At 38.8% G+C, this 23,792-nt stretch overlaps 1 protein-coding gene across 1 annotated transcript; it reads left to right on the top strand.

Moving 5' to 3' along the window:
- Positions 1 to 755: 755 nt before the first annotated feature.
- On the top strand, positions 756 to 21,454 carry LOC105282111 (nuclear receptor coactivator 5-like). The gene is made up of 3 exons (XM_026971235.1): positions 756 to 3,130; positions 5,866 to 6,605; positions 21,112 to 21,454. Exons 2-3 carry the CDS (start codon positions 6,342 to 6,344, stop codon positions 21,121 to 21,123), a joined length of 276 nt encoding a protein of 91 aa, XP_026827036.1. The 5' UTR covers positions 756 to 3,130; positions 5,866 to 6,341; the 3' UTR covers positions 21,124 to 21,454.
- The last annotated feature ends 2,338 nt before the right edge of the window (positions 21,455 to 23,792 follow it).

Here is a 23,792-nt window from a genome sequence, read left to right as displayed (position 1 = left end):
GGAGTTAGAAACGTACCTAGAAGTGCCTAAGTATTTTCTTAGAATTTAGAAGCCTACATCATGTAGCATTCTGTTTTACTCTCGCTCGACTCAACTCACCCGTACACATGCTACCAAATCTACGGAATCTGGCATCACCTGACATCTGTCTACATGTTCAAGTTTTTTTTGTATGTAGGCTTCTAAATTCTAGGTACCTAGGCTTTTACTTCAGTAAGCTTGTCAGATTTACGAACAATTTTCCAATATATATGTGTTTATTTCTATATATATTTATTGTATATATATTTCTTCCTTTATATGAAAAGTTAAAGTGTGTGTGTGTGTGTGTGTATACACACACACACAGATCGTAATTCAAGTTGCGATCACCACGTCAATGATCTTCTCCACGTTTCTTCAGCGTTTTACGGAATGCACATTCTGAGTGCAGCCACCAGCATGCAGCACCACGCGGAGCGGCAAGTTCTCGCTGCCACCCTTAACGACGTCGATGCGATCGATAGTCCAAGCTGAAGACACACTCGGGTACAATCCGCAGATACTTTACCAGAATGTGGTGAGCATCTCGGAGACGGTACGATCTCGATGAGCGTTATCGCTGAAGGTCGGTAAGGACTACAGGGTAAGAAAAGTTGCGGAAAAGTGCAGTACTTACTTCGCTTTCGTCATATCCTTCTCTTTCGCTTCGCTTCCTTCAACCCCCGGTAGATGTCGATGCTCGCGACGGGGTGGCCGATGGAATTGCAAAAGCACAACTGTCCCTCAGTGGGTGGTGCGAGCCTTTCGCGAGCGTGACTGTAGTTCCCTTCAACTGCTTACGTTAAATACAAAAAGCTAATCTCTTCTTTTCTTGAAGGTGGAAACGATTGAATGACGATTGAAGACGCTCATGATAACGCAAATGTGTCGAATTACGTATATCTATTTTTATTTTCTCTTATCTTTGTATGTACATTATAATTTACGTAACATCTGTTCCATTTCTGTTGTGTAGATATGCATATAGAGCCAGCAGCAATTGTAGCAAAATGTGTCACGATTCGTCCACAGTCATTACATTGCAACGACGGTATTAACTCAGATAAGCGCATTGCATTTTAATTGCGCGAGTGATACCTATTAGCTTTGCAAATTAACGTCAGAGGTGTACGTAAGAATTTCCACCTTACTTTGTAGCTAGCAAACGTGTAATGAAAGCAATTGTCAAGTATCCTAATAAAAAAGATACTTGTAACGACCAACTGTGTAGTAAACAGCGTAATTAATGTAATCACGTTGATAGTCATTAGGCATATCATTTCGAAAGTACCTGCTGGTAATGTATTTTACGATAACATTCCAACACTCGTTAGTGATAAGTAAACGTTACATGGTATTGAAGTTGTTTAATTTGAAAATTAATGAAAATTGATGATTTAATGTGAAAATGAATAATTTTGAAAATTTATTTGTCATTTTTTATTTTATTATTATCAGTTTATTATTGTCAGTTTTTATTTTATTATTTCTAAGAAACAGTATTATGACTGAAATCTTATAAGTACGTGTAAAGTCAGATGTCAAAATACAAAGATATTAATTTCCTTAATATCCTGTTTAGAAATCGAAATATTAAATGCATATTGAGCTTTTTTGTCTCTTTTGTTTGCTTCTGGAAATGTTCAAAATGCCGTTTATATGCAGTTTATAAAGCACTGCCAGAGAGACGTGATAACGTTGCGTGAGCTTCACATAATGAAAGGAAGAAACAACAAATTGACAGGTGGTTTGATAGTTTCACAGAAAACGAAGCCGCGTATTCAATACTTGTTTTCTAAATAAAACGACACGAACAGTGATAACAAGTAGTACGCGCATCATTATCATCATCTAATTGAAAATTAATTAATTTCTTTTGTAATTTTATTTCTCTCTAAAAGTTACCGTGGCGCTTATGAAATAACACTTAAGCTTAATGTTACTGGTAATTATCGCTCAATTCAATTTATCGTTTTACATAATTCAAATTTCTTAAGATCACCCATATAGTCAACGGAAGAATTAACAGATTAATGAAAAACGATCCCGCTTTGCTATAATAGCATTAGTCGGCGTTGCGATAAATCGAATCTCAGATTTGAATATTCAAATATCGGAATATCGACAGGTATACGTAACAATACATGGATATTTTAAGAATGAAAAGCTCTGTTAGTCGTATTACGAACAATGGTATTATTATTTGTGAAATCTGTAAATATCTATTACAAATTTCGCGCGCGTGCGAAAAAATTTCGATATATTTTCATTACATCAATTACTTTATTATTCCATTATTCTCCTAAAGTAAGCGACGTTTTTGCTATTTCACCAAACCGTTGACGAGTGAAATTTTCCTGATGTCAGTGAGTCATTCATAGCATTGCACATAATGCACATACTCAGTGTCGCTAAATGACTCATTATCAAGAGACGGAACATTCATTGGTTATGTACCGCCGACGTAAGATGTTTGGATTTTTTGCATCGTACTCACAAACGTTTATTACATCATATAAATGATTCAAGAGCACATAATTATCACAAAACACAATCCTAACCTAAACCTATCTCTACGATTGAGAATCGCCAGCATGCAGTTGCTCCGAACTGTCATCTTTCATAGCCTGAGCCACGTGTCCCGCCGCCGCGTCTGTCTCTGATCATCCAGCGTCGCAGGGCGCGCAGCTTCGGCTGCGCCAGCGCAAGCGATCGATATCCCAGACCGCCGGGGTTTCGTCTGTCCGGCGTGACGTCACGGTGCGCGAGTCGAGTCGAGACGATGAGGAACGTAGCCTGCCGAGGGTGGCCGAGGTGGCGTGAGCCGCGTTAGCAGCGAGCCGTCGACGCGAACACGGCCCCCGAGCATCGCCGTCGTTTTGACGTAGTGCTCGCTACGTCGCCCTCGAACGTTCCACGCGGAAGTCGTGCGGCCGCTCGCGACTCGCGTGCGCGAGTTCGGTAAACCTCATCCTCGCGAGTCTCGTCGAGGTGCCGTTCGGAAACGCCGAAACAACGTCCGCGCGCGAAAGTGACAGCTTCGAGTGGTGTGTTCCAATCCCCTGGAGAACGTCGGGGGACGTTATGGTTACACCGCTGAAAAGATCCCGTAAGTTTCGAGAACGTGGTCGCCGGGGTGTCCGGCAATTATCGAGATTATCGAGAATGAGCCCCGGGGGTACCAGCGAATTTTTTCAGAACCGGACGAAGACGCAAGGTCGATCTTCGGACCGGACGATCATCTCACGGAGTCCGTTTGCATTTCGCGGAGGAACGGTCGCGACGCTGACGTTGCGCGGGACTTCCGCCGTGCCGCGATAAAGCCCGCTCGCCGTCTGACCATTCGCCGGCGCTTTCCGCTTGACGCGCATGTAATTTTCGCGGATGCATGCAACGGAGAGCGGACGAAAGGGAGCACTCGTCTGATCATAGGCGAGCTGCAACCCCTTCGGGTCGCGGCGCAGCTGAGCTCGACCGGGCGCGACCCACAGCCCTACATTCGTGGTCTGCGGCGTGACCTAACCTCAACTCACCCCACCTTAGGCGAGCTTCGTCACCACCCTCTCTATTCCGAGAACTGCGACAGGATCTTACGCATCGGATTCTCCTCTTGTTAACCATGTACTCTTATGCTAATTGATCAATAACGCATCATGACCTATTTTATTTTATTTTTGATTTCCTCGTGGCAATTTTATATCGGAAATATTTTTATTGAGGGGATCTGAGATTGTGTACAATTTTTGAAACATCTTTTTAACGATGCTCAGAAATTCCATATCGTATCTTGAAATTTTCTTTAATGACGATTTAATTCGTTTGAAAAAATATTAAGATTGTGTATTTTTTTAAATTTTTTACGATTGCAAATATTTAAACGAAAAATATAATAATATAGTTATTAGTGTAACAATTTTAGGAAAATTATTGCTATCATGTTTAGTGAAATACATGTAGCTGACCTTGGCAAAGAGAATCAATCATTTCTGTATAGCGACAGTCTAGAGACAACGCCTTCTGATGACAGTGCCGTTAATTAACGAACAAACGATTTAGTCACAGGTTGACCTCATTGCACCAATTATCTCTATGATAATATTATACTACTGAATACGAGAACGTCTGCTTTAATACTCACTCGGGAACACCATGGTACTCCGGAGGATGCACTTTCGTGTGATGCACTTTCATATTAACAGCAAAGTGCTGTTTTTTGATCGGTGGCTGCAATTTCTCTCGACTTTTAGAAACTTTTACAAAATTACGTTATCGTTTTATGCTCTTCAAATATGAATTTATATTCATATTAAATAACGCGAGATGTGCAAATCAGTTGCAGATTTAACTATAACGGAATATCAACGCAACGCGCGGTCGCAATCATATTCGCAGCCGAATTTTTCGCTCTGTTAAATTTGAAGCGCCGCGGGCCATATTTTCGTTCTTGACATTGTTGCAGTATCGTTGGAATCGAATTGCGATGTAAATAGAGTTTTGCGAGTAAACAGACCAAAGGAAACGGAACAAGGGAAAGAAAGAATTCTAGTAAACTGCGAAGACTGTCAGGCGAATAGTGCGCAGTGACGCGATGCGATGAAGGGAGCACGTGTCTCTCGCAAAATTGTTTTATTCGATAAAATTGAAGTATCTCCCGTGTCGTGCGATACAAAATTGAATTTGCAATAAGCGAGGATTACAGAGACGTGCCGCGATATCACGCGTAAATTCGCGACTTCTCTCGTGCGTGTAAATAACGTCGCACACCGATAGAGAAATCATAGAGGTATGAAGGCTTCGATATGTTACTGATTGATAACAACAATAAATTCAATACATGTGCGAATAACCGAGAGATTCATTATGTGCGTTGAAATATTATTTATACGTTGCAGCTCTATTTAAATAATTTAATAATTCGTAGATAAATTAATGGAATGCAACCAATTTTCTGCTTGTTTAAACAACAATGACAAAATGAAACTGAATAATTTCTGTTAATTGGAACCATGAATGATAAATAATTTCTCTTGGCAACTAAATAATTGTATCATTCATATGTTGCGAAATATAATATAAAGTATGAAATTAAATTATATAAATGTATTATAATGTACTATAATAATGTATATTTGCATCATATATTTTTAAATAATTATATACTTTTATATTATTCTGTTGAAATTATTAAATTTTATTTTACTTTATGTCTAGATTTATTTAACGTATCTGCATATAAGATCAGTCTAATGATTTTTAAATAAGTGGAAAAAACGTGTCATTTACATCTGTTGCAATGCTTTAGAAAGTATCATTAAATATAATTCTGGAATTTGGTATAACTTCACGTTGAATATTTTCGGAAAAATCTATCCCAATAGTTAAATATTCTACTACCATTACTCAAGAGTTATAATGACAAGCATATTTCATCGCGTTATGCAGTTGAATAATTATATTAATTGATACCTTCAGTTGCCGAGGAAACCATGCTTAGTAGCGTGTTTGCGCTCTAGTTAATAATACAATTTACGTCATTATCGAGAAAACTGAATAAAATAATATCGAACGACTTAGTCATAACGTTCATTTAATTACGTATGTCTAACTCGCAAAACATCGGAGTCGCGTTTATGAAACATTTTGCAATTCGTCAAATGAATAGAATAATAAATCCAGTACAATATTTCTACGTTTTGTATTATTCAATGTTTCGCAATTAATAAATATTACACTACACTACTCAATGAACGGTAACTTGATGTAACATTAAGCTCTTTTCGGCGTGTGATGTCCGGCGTTTCACGATTACTCTAACTGTTGTTTCTTGCATTTGAATTTTTGCAGGTAGCTAAACTTTACCGCCTCACTTCCTGGAAGTCAACGCACTACCCACGCCACCAGCATCGCCTAAACCCAGCGGTTATTCCTTGCTCCTTACCTGCAACACCAACGGTGTGGACACGTGGAGCCAAGTCGCGAATCGCAAAAGATTCAACAACGAGGAAGAGCTCGAGGTTACGAAGGAACGATAGACGCGGAAGAGTCGAGTCGTGAGAGCTCCGGGCGGGATAGCCTTTGATTGTGATGTGGTGGAGCCCCCCGGGGGGCCGCGGGGGCAGGAGGTCAGAGGCAGATTGGTTGTGAGGGCAACAAGCACGGCTCGGTTGCCCCGTGGCGAAATCGCCGGCAGGGAGGAGGAGGAGGTAGGATGGTGTGACCTCCGGCGTCATCCCGCCCGACGCGGAGGTGGTGCTGGAGGAGGCGGAGGTGGCGGTGGAGTCGAGCAACTGCCCGACTCGGAGGAGGAGGAGTTGACGGCGATGTCGAGGCAGTTTCGAGGTGAACGGGACCACGTGAGTCGCGACTACCAAGAGGGCTACCTCGGCGATTTTCGGGATCTACGCGACCTCAGGGACTTTAGGGACTTCCATCGAGATCCTATCAGCGACGTCAGAGACGAAAGGGACAGTCAGGTGCCCAGGGAGGGACCTACCACCGGCAGGCCTTACCGAGACGACTATCCGGAAGAGTACGATCATCGTCCTACCGCTGCATCCACCTCGGCGAACCTTATCAACAATCCGGTGAGTTGCAGCTGCTTTCCATGCAGAATGGATTAGTCACGGTCACAGGAAGCGTATCAGTACAATCTAATGAAGATAGCTAGGCATACTTCTTTTAGATTGCATGATTTTGCCCAAAGCGCATACGTGTAAACGTATGTAACGTAGGTATAATATATAATATATAAGTATAATTATACGCATGAGAAGCATATTTCGAGATGTTACAAAATAAACTTGTGCTATCATCTATAGTAAACTTATATGCAAATTCTCAATAAGCTGAGTTTTAAGTCGTGATGAAATTACCTTAATTCGTACCGTAAATCATTATTTAGTTATTATTGCAATACTACTTATATAATATCGTCATTTTTTGACAACAAAATCAGACCATCGAGAGCGTGTTTAATATTCTAGATATAAAAGAAAATAATGTGCAAAAAAAGTAAGCAATACATGTTCAGGATGATTTTAAACGCACCTTGTCGCATGAAGCCAAAGTATGATAATGGCTTTGCGAAGACGCTTTCTCAATAATATTATTTCTTATAAGTACCATTATGTATCGAAAGCGCGGTCGTTCCCGTTAAAAACTTGCTCCTAGAAACCTACTTAAAACTTGAATAGCCATTTGTACAACATTATCACTCCCATTCGCTTGTGTTGCTGCGAAATAGAGGAATAGTTGCGAACTTAAGCCATTAGCAACAGTTTCAAATCCTATGTAAATTTACGTTGTAGATAGTTTCCGTCCTACACATATGCTCTCGCGGTAATATAACTTAACTCTCTCTCTCTCTCTCTCTCTCTCTCTTCTTTTAATCACTAGGAACTTTACAAGTTCAATGCAAACAATATCATCTAAATATATGATGTTTTCATAATTATTTGAAACACTAATCCATTTGAAACAATATATATTTCTCATTGAAAAGTGGTGCAATAAAACACAATGTATCTCGTATTTGCATTTGATGTATTCGCGTCACAAGGTTGATTTTATGGCTCTGTGGGTTCTTTGATTGAAAAGAAATCTCGCCCGACTGCCAGGCGCGGCGACATAAAATCTCTCTCTATGAGTATACATTTCTCTCTGATAGAATGCGATTTTCTGGTGTTCCCATTGGCGAGGAGACAGCCGCAGGAGAGAGAGTAGCCGCTTTATAATGTTGCGTGCACATCGTATTGCACAATATTGCGCGTCGCCCGGATATGCCATCAGCGTTCGTATCTCGTATCGGAGCTCCGATACGATCTTGCTACACAGGAGATTTCACCTTAGCTGTGCACTACGTGCCTTCTTATCAAACAATAAATTCAAATTAACGTAACCGTTGATTAATATTGTCTCGTTACGATCTACAATAACTACTTATTGCTGGCTACGTGATACCGCTACCACGTGCGCGTACGCATTAATCCTGGAATTTCATATGATCGTGCCACGATACACGCTTTCGTCGCAGAGAAACACGTGCTCATTGATATCAAGAGCTATCGCGAGCTTTTATGCCTGCGTCCCGAGATCGAGATTGCTTTATGAGCCGGCAATCAAGTGCGAACCGCTCGATCCTTGGGCAACGCCTCGTAAGCTGGTTTCACATTTGTTTTCTCAAATAGACTCTTTACTTATACTTACCTTAAATATATTTCATACAAATTGCTTTATATTTCGCAATATTCTTAAGTGTAAGATATAATACACAATACATGTATGATACATAAAAGATGATGGATTATAAATTGAATTAAATAACGTACAAACGTGTACAGAGTACACATGAGAGATGAGTATACACTGGGTCCGGGGTTACGACTTAGATCTAACATTAGATATTTCGAACTTACATTATTCTTTACAGCTGCCATTTCGCTGTTCAGCAGTTGGTGGACCACTTAGTCGTAAACAATCTTGTTTGCGCGGAGCGGATCCTATACGAAGTTTTCCTTAAACTCGGAAGCAGGTCAAACGTGTTACGGAGTGAAACTGTATAGTACGAGGGTGCGAGGCTGTGTGCCGTATACCGAGGATGAAGGATCGACCTCTTTGATCACGATGCTCGCTTTAGGCTCCCTTTGGTATCTCCGATAATTGATGCTGGCTCTCTTCATTTAGCGTTCTTGCATCTTTCATGGCGACGCGTCTTCGGTGTCACATTTGCGGTGTTCTCTCATTTACAGCTGTATTCACCGCGACATCCTTTCTCGCTATTTGCTTCTCGAGGGTCAGACTCGCTAATGAGAGGGACGGGAACTCTACGTAGCCGAAGGGTGCGAGATGGCAGAGGCAACAAGGTGGAAAATGAAATCTGTCCTAGAAGGACGGTTTTTCACCGAATATGACGCACGACTCGTAAAACTGGGCTACTCTGTTCTCTGAAAAATAATTCCGGTACATCAGTTTGTGCTCGGATATATTATAATATTCTTAATTGATACTCGTCCAACTCGTTCTCTTGTTTTACCACAAATATGGCAAATAGTGCTTCAACTATTAGCAGATCTTAGCGGGGTTGCGTGAAGAATTATAATTATCCATTGTGTGATATAATTACGTATCTCAGATTTATTTCTTGTGTTAAAAAAATGATGCTGTATTTATCGCGAGGCCAAATACGGATCAAAGCTGTTTCTGCTTAAGCAATGAGATCTCATTGTGAGGTTGATTGATTTCTTCATAGTTAGCGAGACGAGTCGTTAAGTCACGTTAAACGTGATGCGCGTGCGATTATGCTGATGTATATCTTCGCATAATCGTAGCGTTGCACGCCCGTTTGCGCGGATCGTTTGAATATCACGAGTGCCTGTTTCGTGTCATACGATTTGTCGGAGTCAAATCAGGAATGTGAAACGATTTGATTTCGTCCAGCCTCTCTAATGTTGGTGCGCTTTTGCTTGCAGATCTTAGATCAATGTCCGACTGTGCGTTGATTGAAATTGCGAAAGTGGAGTTACAAGATTGATACGTTCCATAAAAGAAACAAAACTTGAATCAAAGATGGAGTATGCAAGGTTTTGTCGACTATACGATTCTATGAAGATACACATCAGCGTAATTGCGTGCCCATCAGATTTAACGTGGCTTACTTACAAATCGTTCGCACGGTTCGGTTTTTCGTATCAATAACTTTGCCGAATCGGCAAATTTTGCCGACGGATTCTGTAAAGAAACCGTCGCCGGTCGTTAGTGGCGTATACATCATAGTAGAGGCGTTCAGACGATTCAGTTCTTTTACGGTTGAGGTCGATTCGGCAAAATTACCAACACGGTCAAAAAATCGAAGTGTGAACGATCTGTTATAGACAAAATCTTGTTCAGAGTCTCGTTCTCCTTTTATCACGTGCTGCGGTCGAGTCTTTCGTATAAATAAAGACGTTGGTTTTATTCAAGTGCTAACATTGCGCACAATTCACGTGTTCATAAGATATTCTCTTATTCCATTCACGTATCCACAAATAACGTTCCGCAAACGTTCAGGAAACTCTATCGATGTGGTTAGAATCCGCTTATTATTTTATTGAGATGTTACGCTGTTTTGGCTTGTCGACTTGTCGAACTGCAGTAACACCTTCTCCAGGCTGCGATCGCTCGCGAGAGCCGTGCGCTTCCTTTAATCGATATCGTTAGGTAACGACACGGGCGTGTTCGCATCCATCACGCGCGCATTTATCGTTAAACCGTTCGCTTACATCGATTGCGCATTCAAGAATCTTGCACGCTTCGTAATTGTACGTCTGTAATTATGCAAATGTCGACCACGTATACGCATTACGTTACAACTCTGTAGCCGGCGTATGTGTGATAATCGCACGTGGACTTAAACGGGACCGCGGGCTCGCGGCGTGTAATGGAAGAGCGATCGTCATCGCTTATACCAACCAGACCGGTTGGCTGTCGTTCTTTCCGAATTACCGTGACCAGCAATTACCGCATTTAATGCGCGATGATCGATAAATACGTTGTTCGAAAGTGAAAATCGCATGGGAAAGAGAGTGAGACCGGCGCATGAACGTCGCTGGAAAATCCAGATTGCCGAGAGAGTGCGATTGTATCTGTGCGTGCGAGTGCTCAATTGTCTGTATATTTCCGAAATTCTCGATGCATCGCGTGCACGTACCAGTGTGCGTATGCATGTAATTATATGTCATACATGCACTGCAGCGAATGAATCGAATCGATGACCCTTTTATCTCGCCTCTCGAAAATGTTATTAAACTAGCATTAAATTGGAGATCTCCGAGTCTACCGATGACGATGAAATATTTTTAAATTACTAAAAAAAATTACTGAAAAAACTACTCGTATGCTTGATAAAAGTCGTCCCATATGAATATTTTACATATTTAAATTTTGGGAGATATAAAATAAAATAAATGTTGTTGTCATACAATGATTAAAATAGCATAAAATATTTTATAAATGACACAGTTATAGATTATATATATATATATGTATATGTATCGCAGACTGCATTAAAATTAATTGGCAATGTGCAACATTCTGGTGCTGCAATGCTATTTACATCGGTAAATGTAAATTTAACAACGGCTTGTCGATGATTATAATTAAATACGCATTTATCTGCATAGATTGGAGATACCATGTATTTTATCTCAGATTATATGATTCGACAAGAGACGTGAACTGCTAGTTTGCGGCCAACAAGGAAGTCCGTAGTGAAAAATTTCGATTGACGTAAGGTTGCGTTACCATGAACATCTAATTACCGCAATGCGCGCACGTGTAACTCGAAAGTAGAACGTTGTTACTGCTACCACACGCAATTAATATCTCTCGATCTGCATGCGAAAAGGCGAGCTATTACTCCCGTAATAGCTTCACTGCCTCGAAACATGTACGAGTTGCGCGTTGGAGATTTTAAAGGATCGGGCCACCCACACGCTTTTTCCTACAGCAAGAATAATCTAATATGTCGTTTATTTCTATTATTTATAAGACTATAATACGCAATGTTGCAATACGGATGTGTAATTCATTCTAACATAATGCATTTGCATTTCGTCATGTTCTTAATGTTGTGGGAAAAGAAGTAAGAGTGAACTCTTAGCACAGCTTTCTCATGTATAGCAAACTTCCTTTACATTGTTACATACATTGCAAGATAGTATTTCTTAAATTATATTTCTGTATTAAAAGAAAAGTATTATAAAAGAAAGTTATTAAACACGCGTTAAAATGAGTCATTTGTTAAGAAAATAATCGTATTGATTATTAATACTTTTTTGATCGTTTACATGCTTGTGTCAATTGGAATAGTAATAAATAATATCTTCGAAATCAATTTACAAAAGAAATGAAAAACTAAGAATTGCGACAAAAAGACTCTAAAAGTATCTAAGGGTAGGTGAGCGTATTGAAACTCGTGTAAAGCGTGTTAACTTCGTTCGGAAAGCGTCATCGACAAGCGACTAGCGTGAATCAATGGAAAGACGAAGAGTAGAGGCGACCTCTCATCGTCTCACGGGAGAGTTCTTCAGGGTAGTGGGTCTCTGTGGCTATGGCCGGGTCTCCAGACCCGGTTCCAGCGAATATAGGTCAGTGTATAAGTCTGCAGGAGCAAAAGGGCTGGACTTTTGCCCGTGAGCGCGTCTCGATCCTTCTGGACCGAGTGTCTGCCTCAGCGTCGGAGACTGCTAACGGCCAAACGGGTTTGCACAGGCGTTTCTTCCTCCATTCCTCCTCTCTTCCTCGTCCTCATCTCTTCTACCGAGAAAGAATTCCACCAACCATGTCTCTCAAGTCAAGAATCGCCGTCGAAATTATTGTTAATAGTCTACCGCCAGTGTATTGCGGGTCTTTGGTTACCTGTCAGTTCCGAGGAAACCACCTAATGTGTTATACCTTAATGCCTTTGGTAATTAAATACTTATTGCTCTCGGTATTTGTGTTGTATTTCGTTTCAAACGGTAGAACTATCGCAAGCAAAGATCGGAGCAACCAATGGAGATCAAGGCGAATCGGGGGAATTGACTTCCAAATTTAACGCTACAAATTTTATCACAGTGTCCTTGCTATTCTTTCGTGTCTTTTATGTCATACTCATTCTTATAAATATTTTTCATATTAATTCCAAATGTTTGTACCAAATGTCTGAGTGGAGAGAAAGAACTATAATTTTTAATTTCCGAATATAAGAGTATGCGAAAAGTGTGAGAGAGAAAGATTGTATATATGTACTGTGACTATATATAACAGCCTATCATACTTCTGAAGATTGAAGATTGGAAACAAGTTTTTACCGCAAAAAATGGTTTTAAAGTGCAAATATAACGTCGTAGTACCCAAGGTCGCGATTTCGAATATCTTATATTTCGTTAAATGGCAAAGGCATATCATAATTCTCGTTGGCGCATAGCAATCAGGATGAAATTGAGGCTTCATTATTGTGCAAAGTATTGTTGGTCTTCGAACGTATCATACTTGTCCTGTCTTTTAAATCACTAATTCTGCATCCCACAAATTGTAACTTTTAAAGTTAGCTTCAGTTAGACGCAATATCCGCGTAGAAAACAACAAAATATATTAAAATATAACCTTTCAACACGTATAAAAGCGATTCAGATAAATAACTCCAAAAAAGCAAGTTTGTCTCGCAATACGACATCCTACAGCCTATTCGCGTAAACATCGATTAATAAGTTGCAATGTCTGGGCGTCAGGATAGTGCAACACACAAAGGAATATAATATTCTGATTTGGAATTTGCGTTTCTGATCCGATATTTCAAATACGTGATGTCAAATTGAGAATGTCTCATTACAAATTGCGCACGAAGAATCGTAAATGGTAAGAAGATTTTAGTTATTTTCTATTTTTGGTACGTTTTTGGTACTGGTTGAAATGTTTGACATAGTTTCAGTCTTTCTCGAAATATTTTAATTAAAATGCTTGAACAAGCGAAACGTCTTAAATGGCTTAGAAACATATGCTAGTTAAATGAATATTTAATGGCGACTAGTTAAAACAAGACCTCTGAGATTTTCTAAGATCTCGGATTCTCTCCAACTGGGTCATTTTTCATACGACTCAGCTTTTATGCAGAGTGTAAATCACGGGAATCACTTGCTTATGCTTGTAGATTCTGGCATTGCCAGTGTGTAAATGATGAGAAAGTACGTATCGCTTCACAAGAGTTATAAATTCTACAGATGCTTGGAAAATATTTCTGATTTAACGTTTCCTGCTTTCGATACAACAGCATGCTTCGGCCAATAATACGCTTTCGATAAATAGAGTCGATCAAGTCGATGCAAGGCGCGAAGCGGAACCAACTTAGCAATATATTTATAGCACTCACTACTTTCAAATTAGCAATCCCGCCCAGGTAGATTACGATGACAACATTCCTTATTATACCTCGGTGCTAACCAATAAATCAATCACCTAATATTTTTAACATTCAGTCGTCCAATCGTTTAAATAGTTTCTCCGTATTGCACTGCAAAAAAATATATACGTATTCAAAACATTGCATGTATTAGAGATAATGAGGCATATTTTATAATATTGTTTCATTAAATCACATATATCGCTCATATCGCAAGTTAAATCGAACAAAACAGTGCATTGCACGCATTGATTGCATCGGCTGCAGGCAAAGAAGAACGAGTAAAGGATGCAGCCATAGAAGAAAAAGAAAAAATTAAAAAAATAAAAGCGCGATCGCAAGGTGAGATCCAGGGCCTTTGTTGCTTAGAAAAGCTACGGTTCTCTTCTATAGATAGATGTATTTTCTTATAGCATGCCATAGTTACACTTTTTCTTTCCTCCTTTTCTTCTTCGGCTTGCAATTCTTGAATACGTCAACCTTTTGCTTCTCATCACCCTGAATTACCACAAACGTATACTCTCGTGTACGTGTGTTCGCATTGTGCTCCACACTGAACAGCTAGCGATGATATCGAGAAATCTAAAAAAATATATTTACCATAAAAGTTTATGCAGTTGTGATTAAAACATTATAAGCTAAATATATCCTGTTTTTATTATTTTTTTATTACGTTTAGTGATTAAATTGTCTACGTAGAAACATCTTAAAATTTTAGCGTGATGAATAATATATTGATACATTTCAATATAATATAATTTCAATATACAGTTAAATATAATAATATAATAAATAAAATAATTTGTTTGTGAACTATCTTCATAAAATAATAATTATAAAAATATCTTATAAAGAAAATACCAAACTAAATAAAAAATCCGCACAGAATCTTGGTCCGTTTTACTTTTTGTGGGAAGATCAAATGAGTTTCTTTGTTCTTTGCTCAACGAACCTATGAATTTTTTATTCATCCTGTATCATCTCGATCAGCATTGACCAAACATTGTTCCACGCATGCGTGCTACAGCCGACCGCTGCAGATACTCAACTATTCCAACCATGTAAACGTTTAAATGGTGTAGAATCAGTATTTGAAGTGTAATAATATTTAATTCTTACAGTGTTTGATTCTCTTTTCACATCATATTTTTTTCATTTATTTCATTTTCTTATTTCTAACCTGCTAACTTTATTAAAACAGTTTAATACCTCTCATTGTGCAATAAAAAATATCTTTGCAAGATATTTTAAGATCGTTTTATTATATTGCGCATACAATGTGTCACGACTTAAGGCTAATCTTTCAATAAGAAACCGACAGATACTAATAAGTCTGCAAAGGTGTGACACCGCCACATTGGTATTGTAGAGTAGAGGGCATAGCAATGGTGTCAGTTACTGCCGCTTTTGTTGTATAGTTGAGTACACCTGCGGCTGCGGAATTAGCTGAAAAAAGCCTTTTAGTGGATCTCCGCATATCTTGAAAATTGCAGAAATTACAGGAATATCTTCTTGGAATATCGAAGAAGAATACCAAAAGAATATCCTTGTGTCGTCAGATTGCGTTAAAGAGAACGCGTGACATGAACGACAGTGAAAAAGAAGAGAAACGCGTTCGGCAAAAGGAAACTCTAAAATAAAAAAAAACAAAGTACGAAAGAGAATTCAGAAGAAGGTATTTCTTACAGCCTTAGGACTTCCCTTTCCTGATCGTGATCGCGTTATGCCCCTCGGCCAAGTAGACGGGACACGAGCGCAAGTAAACGAGTGCCAGCGTGCACCCTCTCATGCTTCTGCACCTGATCGGGTTCTTGCCGCTTAATTGGAAAGATCCACGAGGAGGATCGGGCATTGTGTTCGCGGACAAGAGTCGCGTGAAGCACGCGAGGAGGTGGCACGATCGCGGCTTAGTTTGATGGAGGCGCTCCGCTCGGACAGCGAGATGAAGGGGTTTCGCGGAGCGATAAGCTGACGGGGGCGCGCAAGGTGCGTCGGGTCGTTAACTCGGGTTGTTAACTGCTGGAGTTGTCTTGTTCGCGAGCAAAGCGTGTTACGTAATGAGTTAATACCACGCAAGTTCGTATCATCTTTTTTTCATTTCCGCAGACGCGCTCTTTGCATCTTTGCCCGCCCCCTAAGAGGATTAAAACGCGTCTCGCGCACACCGGTTGAACTGTTGCTCCTGTTGCCTTCGAGAGGCACGTGGCGTTATGGAACGATTTACGATTCCTGATAATCACTCGCATAATATATGTGACCACGGCGGCATTTTTAATTTGGTGTATGTGGAGTATTAAGGTTGAAAAAATCTATATGCAGAAATGTGCTACAGGTGGAATGTAAATTAGCCAATACTTTCTTTTATAATTAGTTTGTTGCAAAACTTTTCTAAGCAATTATTTAATTACTGAATATGTCGTAAATATTAAATTAAGAAGTATGAGATACGCATAATAATATTTATTTTCATGTTTATGAAAATAAATATTATTTCTTGTAAAAGTTTTGCAGAACAAAATAAGATGTTATCTATTTATTTCTTTATATAAATTTATAAGCAGTGATTTTGATTTGGGTACCGCTTTGCAATTCAATGAACGCGTTTACGTATTACGAACCGGTTATATATACATGTATACTGATTTTAACGAAGAAACTTTATTGCATTTTTACGTTATTTCTTTAAGCTTATAATAATTTCCTGTTTAAGTGTATACTCAAGTAGCATTGCAGATAAGACACACGTTGTAAATAACATCGTCACTTTTATGTTTATTATGTTATTAGTTATCGGATTATAAATCTTTAACCGTTGGTCTATTTACCAGATTACTTGCATACATGGTTTTATTACTCAAAAAGATTCTACCATAATTCAGCAAGTGTAACGCTTTTAAAATAGGGCATCATTAAATACATTTTTCTATAATTATAAGTTTTTAAATCATCTTTACAGGATACACACATATTTCTTTCATAAAAGATTCGGAAATTTTTGTATTTTCCAAAAGAAATTTTCAAACCTTTTATTTTTTATAAAAGCTCCTAGACTCTTCTATACTTCTTAAAAGAATGTACAGCTTCTTAAAGAATTCCGAGAAAAATATAATGCTCCAACAAATAGTCATAAAGTGGCACGCTTTTAAGTTCGCAAATCCTCGCGGCAGGTCGCAACGAGAGGCCGCAAGGATTCGAGCCGGTCCAGGATCCTTACGTAAAATATCGCAGTGGTATCCGACCGGACGGTCGAATATTATTTCGCCTCGTAAAGGTCCTGATGAGAGCGTCGGGCTGGGATTATTTAATGACGCGTGTATCTCCGGTGCACGAAGCACCAGGTATATAGGGTGGCGCGCGCGGAGAGTGGTAGATCGAGGGACGATGAGAGGAGGGAGATGGGCAACTCCACTCAGGTATGCGAGTGCTCTGCGGGCAGCACACCGTCACAAAGTACAATTGTATGAGTGGGTGGGATATGTACTTGCACACATATGGAGGACGAGCCTTCTCATTTCGAAACTTTGAACAAATGACAGGGGATCGGAGAGGGCTGACCTTCTCTCCACCAAAAGTCCTCCCTTCTCTTCCCCGACATTCGTGTTGGATGTGTGCTCGTCCCGCTACGTACGCAGACCCTTCAGGTAAATCGAAACAGGTACCCACCAGGTTGCCATTTTGAATAACGGCGAAAAGAAAGAAGATAGGATGATGAGGCAAGAGGATCACAAAATGGATGAGGGGGCGTTTTTCGGTTCTCGTTTGCACGTCGGCCATCTACGATTGTTTACCGCTCTCAGGACGAGTATCGCATCTGTGCTAAAAATACCACGATGTACCGCATATTTATCCCTCGCAGGAGAAGGGAAGAGCTGGAATAATGCCTATTATATTATATATTCGTCGTCTTCACAAAATATACATTTTAACCAGAAATTGTTATGCACAAAATTCATAGTACGTGTAAATCGAGCATAATTGAATAAAAATTCGTTGAATTAATTATTTTATCAAAGAAACTTTGACGAAAAATTCATGAAGTAAAATGACACGAGGTGAAATTATAAACTCAAGTTTTCTACACACTGCAACTATAATAAATGCAGAAAAATATCGTTTGATACAACAATGATACATAATTCGTAGTAATGATAAAACCAAGATTTTCAGCTGATGAACGATAAAGAAAAGGTCGAAGCAGGAGCAATCACATATGCGAAATAACGTGGCGCTCGAGCGCGAAAACAGATTGGCATTTGGCATGCGGTATTGTTGGCGTTTATGATTCGTTAAGGAGGCCGATTGTGTCAACGCTGACAAGTTTACTATGGTCTTTCCGGCGGGCAATGCACGGCACAGTGGTGAACGTCCATAGCCACACCGGGAGGTTATTGCGCCGTGGTTGCGGTGGTTTCCCGGTAATTTATGGATATTTATGGAACGCTAAATAACAACGGCGACCATCTTGCTAGCGCTTACACTTCATTGCGCATTTTCACAGTGTCGAAATCCATTACACAGCAAGTATGCCGGACTTGAACGATCGGTCATCCAAAAATTGCGTTTTATCGGACGAGACAATCGTTTCTCATCCGTTTTAAGGTTCTACAGGTACTTTATCATAGGATATCTCACGATTATTTTTCACCCGCTTTATTCACGGACCGGGAATACGAGACCAGCTACCTGACGTTAGGAACAATGGATCTTCGAAGTTATCTAGGATAGCTCGGCAACCCGAACCACACACATTAGTGACACTTCATTAGGATAATTCGAACGGATGCTTCGATCTTCGATCAATACCTGCGATTATTTCTTGCGTGGAAGAAAATATAAAGAAGGACATGAGTGATTGCGTAAACTCATCTATCTTTCTAAACCATCAAAATTTATTTCTCAATGCAAGTTTTGTTGAGAATAGAATTTCTTTTATATTTACTATCTACCCTGTAAGCATTTTTTCCATACTGTAATATATTATGATTACACTCGGAAATAAAATTTTCTTAAGAATTCGGATATTTCACAGATTACCTAAATATTGATTTTAAAGATTATCGATCATTATCATTTCTGAATTCTGTGAACTAGTACATAAAAAGCTGAGTTTTATTGGTGAGAATTCTCCAAGATCTCTCAGTGATCAAGTCACGGTTGCACTACGCTTTTAACACACTGATGGTGAGTTTAAGACGCTTCAGGAGAATGAAATGAATTTTGAAACGGCCATGCAGGCCCAGAAGGGATGCGCGGCGCCGAAAGGCAAAGCGAGAGTAAAAGTCTCGAGGCTGGCTTACGACCGCTTCTTGCTAGAAACACATGAATAATGCAACAATTGGTCGGAATGACGACGAGCCTTTGTTTTCGCAGACCCTTCGTTACCGCCCGCCAAATTGCTCGCGAGCTATCCACATCGTCGGCTAGTCACCGACCAATTTCAGGCACAGACAGCCCCTATCTTCCTCGCGCTATCGCGGACCTGTCTTGCTTGTGCTCACGAGAGAACCCGGCGAATAATTAACAATTATGGGTGGAGCATACTAGCCTACGTTGCAGCTGCACTTTGCACGCAGAAGGCTGTCAAGGGAATAGATATTCTTTTCCAGGAAACAAGCTGCGCCAGTAGATCAAGACACGAAGGCTCTGTGATTAATTGACGGTGTTCTGCTTTCGTTTTCTGCGCAAATGAGTGTTTTTGAGTAACTGTGTAAATTCAACGCTATTAAAAATCTTTATTCTTTACTTATTTACAAATAAAGATCGATTCATACTATACCTACGTAATGGTACATGTCGTATAATGTGAATCGATCTTAATTTTACAACATATTTTAATGAATGAAAGTTTGATATACTAGCAATTTAATTTTGATACGCGCAAAAATACGTTGTTTTCTTAATTTATATAATAATTTAAAATATTTGTTTGTTGAATTTCATTTACCATTCGTATAGTATGCTATTATAGGCACATGTGATTTACGATATATGTCACGTTGAATTCTTCTGGATAATATTTTTAATCATCGAGGTAAATCCCAGACATTTGTTGCGCGCCTCCCAGCAGATTTCCGATATCGGATCGAACAGCACTATGGTGACATCTCAATTATGGTTAAAACAGAATGGTTATCCATTGAGATTTGTGGATCTCGTTCAGAGAAATGTAACATGAGATTTCTCTCTCTTTTTTTCCATTTCAGCAAACACAGAGAGAGAGAAAGAGACACACACACACACACATATGTAGTTTTAGCTACGCTAATATAAAAAATGCATTCATGTCTTATATGTTAATTAAGAAAAGAAAATATGCTTAACAATTAATACATACAGAGTGAGGCACCTAAAATAGGCCACCTGAATATCTCGGCTGTTATTGGTGATAAAAAAAATGTGTCAGACCAAACTTGCATGGTTTCGAGGGACACATAATTTCTTCTAAATAATTTTTTATTAGGTGGACGCGTAAAGGTCATATGAAGATCAACTTCGTTTATTTAAATGGTATGATATGTTTTTTTACGTACCATCTAGTAGATGCGCACATTGATCTACGGGTCAAAATCATTCAAGATCACTGAAGGCCAACTGCAAGGGAAAATAATTTACTTTATATTGCCTAGAGTTCTCTGCTATTAAAAATACTGTAAACTCAGAAATGAAAAAGTTCTAGCCCTTAGAAATTTTTTCTTTTTCCGCGAAGTTCTGAGTTGTTGATATCTATATTTTTTATATTGCCTAGAGTTCTCTGCTATTGAAAATACCGTAAAATCAGAAATGAAAAGTTCTAGCACTTAGAAATTTTGGCCTTCAGTGACCTTTAATGATTTTGACCCATAGATCAATGTGCGCATCTTCAAACGCTCTACTAGATGGTACGTAAAAAAACATATCATACCATTTAAAAAACGAAGTTGACCTTCATATGACCTTTACGCGTCCACCTAATAAAAAATTATTTAGAACAAATTATGTATCCCTCGAAACCATGCAAGTTTGGTCAGACACATTTTTTTCTATCACCAATAACAGCCGAGATATTCAGGTGGCCTGTTTTAGGTGCCTCACCCTGTATATTAGTGAGAAAAGATATTTGATATTTTTTTAAATATTACAATTACAAATCGATATGTAGAATCCTAACATATGTTCTTAGTAGCATATTGGTGTAGGTCGGAGACTAAGAACGGACAGACTTGCCCCTTCGATCCGTTCAGATGGCAGATTGCACTCGCAAGCTCGTCCTCATCGCATCTGATTTACACGGAGCCTGCTCCGAAAACCGGTAACCAGGTTCTCTTCGGGGCTAATGGAATTTGACCAAATGCTGAGAATTCGAATTTGGTTCCGTCCGCATTGATTATCGTTTGGTTCCCAGTGCAGTTACTTTATTAATCGTTAGCCTGATGCCGCTTTGTTGTCTCCTCATATTATATTTTTTAGGAATTTAGGAATGGAATTATATTAAATGTAAACATTAAAGATTGGAATTAATTTCAATCTTCCAAGTATATGTATGATAATAAAAAAGACGTCTTTTATTTGAATTATTGAATTTTATTACGAATGCCTAAATTATCATAAATAAATATGGAAACTTCTTTCTGTACATTTACGGTATTGAAATACGAGTATTGAAGTATATAAGTATTGAAATATCGTTTATTTATACTATTGGTACATATTATTAAGATATGAATTCGTTAAAATTATTTACGGTATTCCAAAGCAATTTTGCAGCAAACTATCATTATATTAATTCACCATGTTGAAATCAACGTGAACCGATCTTTTTGCGAACGATCTAGCTTTCTTTTGCCGTCACTATTCTCGCAATTTCAAGGAGTGGCGTTATATATCTGTAACGAAGAAATCGCGTAGACTATTTTTGTAGCAAATCACCGAATCACTTGGTGCACATACGTAGATTCCTCGAGTAATAAGAGCAACAAGACATTTTGAAATTTAAAAGATTACTGTTGCAGTCGGGTAATTTCACTGATCATTCTCGATCGATAATTCATAGTAATCCACGTGAAAAGAAACAACAGGATACATGAAAGATAAAAGAAAGTCATATACATTACACAGATGAGAGATAGATTATAAAGCAAGTCAAATTTGCATCGTTTTATCACTGCCCGTCCGAGATTCAGTGATAACAGTGCACAGATCAATGACATCTCACAAACAACTCATTTACGGTCTGAAATCCGAAACGTGATAAACTCCCTCTCCATCGTGTAAATCTCAAGCTTTCTCGCAGACACTGAAGTATGCATTTATCGCGGAGAACAGTATCGAGGATTCGCGAGACAGAGAAGAAGAGAAATCGGAGGGAAGGACAAGGAGGAGACGCTGATGAAGAAGGAAGGCCTCAGTGCTCCCGGCTAATAAAGAATTTATAGTCCTTGTTACTGGTACGGTTTTCTACGAATTAACGTTGATTACCAGCTCGGACACGCGGTAAAAACCTAGAAAACGAGATAGCCCGGTACGCGCAGAAACCGATTAAACGAATTCATGAATAACTTAAGAACGTTTCACGACGCACCTGGCCCCTCTTGCTTCTCTCCTTCCTTAATCCCCTTTCTCAGGCTACGTGACAGTTTTGGAATCGTTCACATCGGCCTCGTAACGCACTCACTTGGACGGAGCTGACAACGTTGATGTTAAGAGTCCGGAGTTTGATGGAAGTACGTGATGAGGGTGTTTCGGTTTTAGATATTGTATCCTCATAAGAAAAAAACTTGCGTTAGAACAGTATCTGATCGGACATGGTAAGGCGAGACTAAACTATCGCCTCTTAATTGAAATGAATTCTAAATTGAACTCTGTTATCCAATTTACGAAAAATAAAGGCTGAGCAAATATGTTAATCACAAAATTAAAAATTACATGAATACAAAAACTGTTATTATTGTTAAACTTTTTTTATAAGACTACTATCTGACTTGAAATTTTCATTTGACATACAGAATCACATTGCTCTTCCTGTTTAAGTAAATTATTTATAATTATATAAATCTTTATAATTATATAAAACTTGGATATACAGTTACTTGAATCATTAGTTGCCATGCATTACGTGTCGTTCATATACTCTTTTATTCAATACAAGGTTGTCTACTTTTAGTCGATACTAAAACTTCTTCACTTCTAACTTTCTATGAGCTGTAATAAAAATAATAATATGCTAGACGTGAAGTTTAATCGGATTTCAAAATTTCAAAAAGTCCCCTGCCTGCTTAGGCCCCCTTCGGCGGCAGCAACGACGTCGTATTCGGAACCCCCTTTAATTCGCCAGTAAAATGCGTGCAAGAATTAAACGAAAGCCGTAAAATCAGGCGACCATGCTTTAATACATATGACTGTGGAATCATCTTGCGAGTTTCATTTAGATGCTCGTACGCTGCGTGACGTACGGAAAAGAGATCTAACGTTTTATGGACGTATCCGCGGTTGATTTACGCGATATCGATTGATCCGCAAGAATGCTCATGGGATATCGTACATTTATAGGACTGGAGATATCACGCCTGACCTTTTTCGTTTTTGCGCAGTAGTGGAGGATGCTTTAGCATTATATGTTTCTAAAATAATATCTACTTTTGTTATTTATATTTGAAATTATTCTTGTTAAAGTATTATGGTAATAATAGATAAAATTCCTACAATTCAATAATACTTTTATGAGATTTTGTAGCTGTATATATGTGTGTGAATATGCCAATATAAAAGATTAATAAAACTGTTTCTTCTTAATTATAGCTTACATGATACAAAAAAGTATGATATAGAATGTAGGGCATACCACGTTGAAGTTGAACTATTGACTTTTTAATCAGTAATT

This window comes from Ooceraea biroi, chromosome 7, assembly GCF_003672135.1.
Source record: "Ooceraea biroi isolate clonal line C1 chromosome 7, Obir_v5.4, whole genome shotgun sequence".
Classification (NCBI taxonomy): domain Eukaryota; kingdom Metazoa; phylum Arthropoda; class Insecta; order Hymenoptera; family Formicidae; genus Ooceraea; species Ooceraea biroi.
Note: the sequence above shows the minus strand (reverse complement) of the source record. Positions and strands in the feature narration are given on the sequence as shown.

What these genes read in the sequence shown, in the direction of transcription:
- LOC105282111 (XM_026971235.1), top strand. Translation starts at nt 6,342, where the DNA reads ATGTCGAGGCAGTTTCGAGGTGAACGGGACCACGTGAGTCGCGACTAC.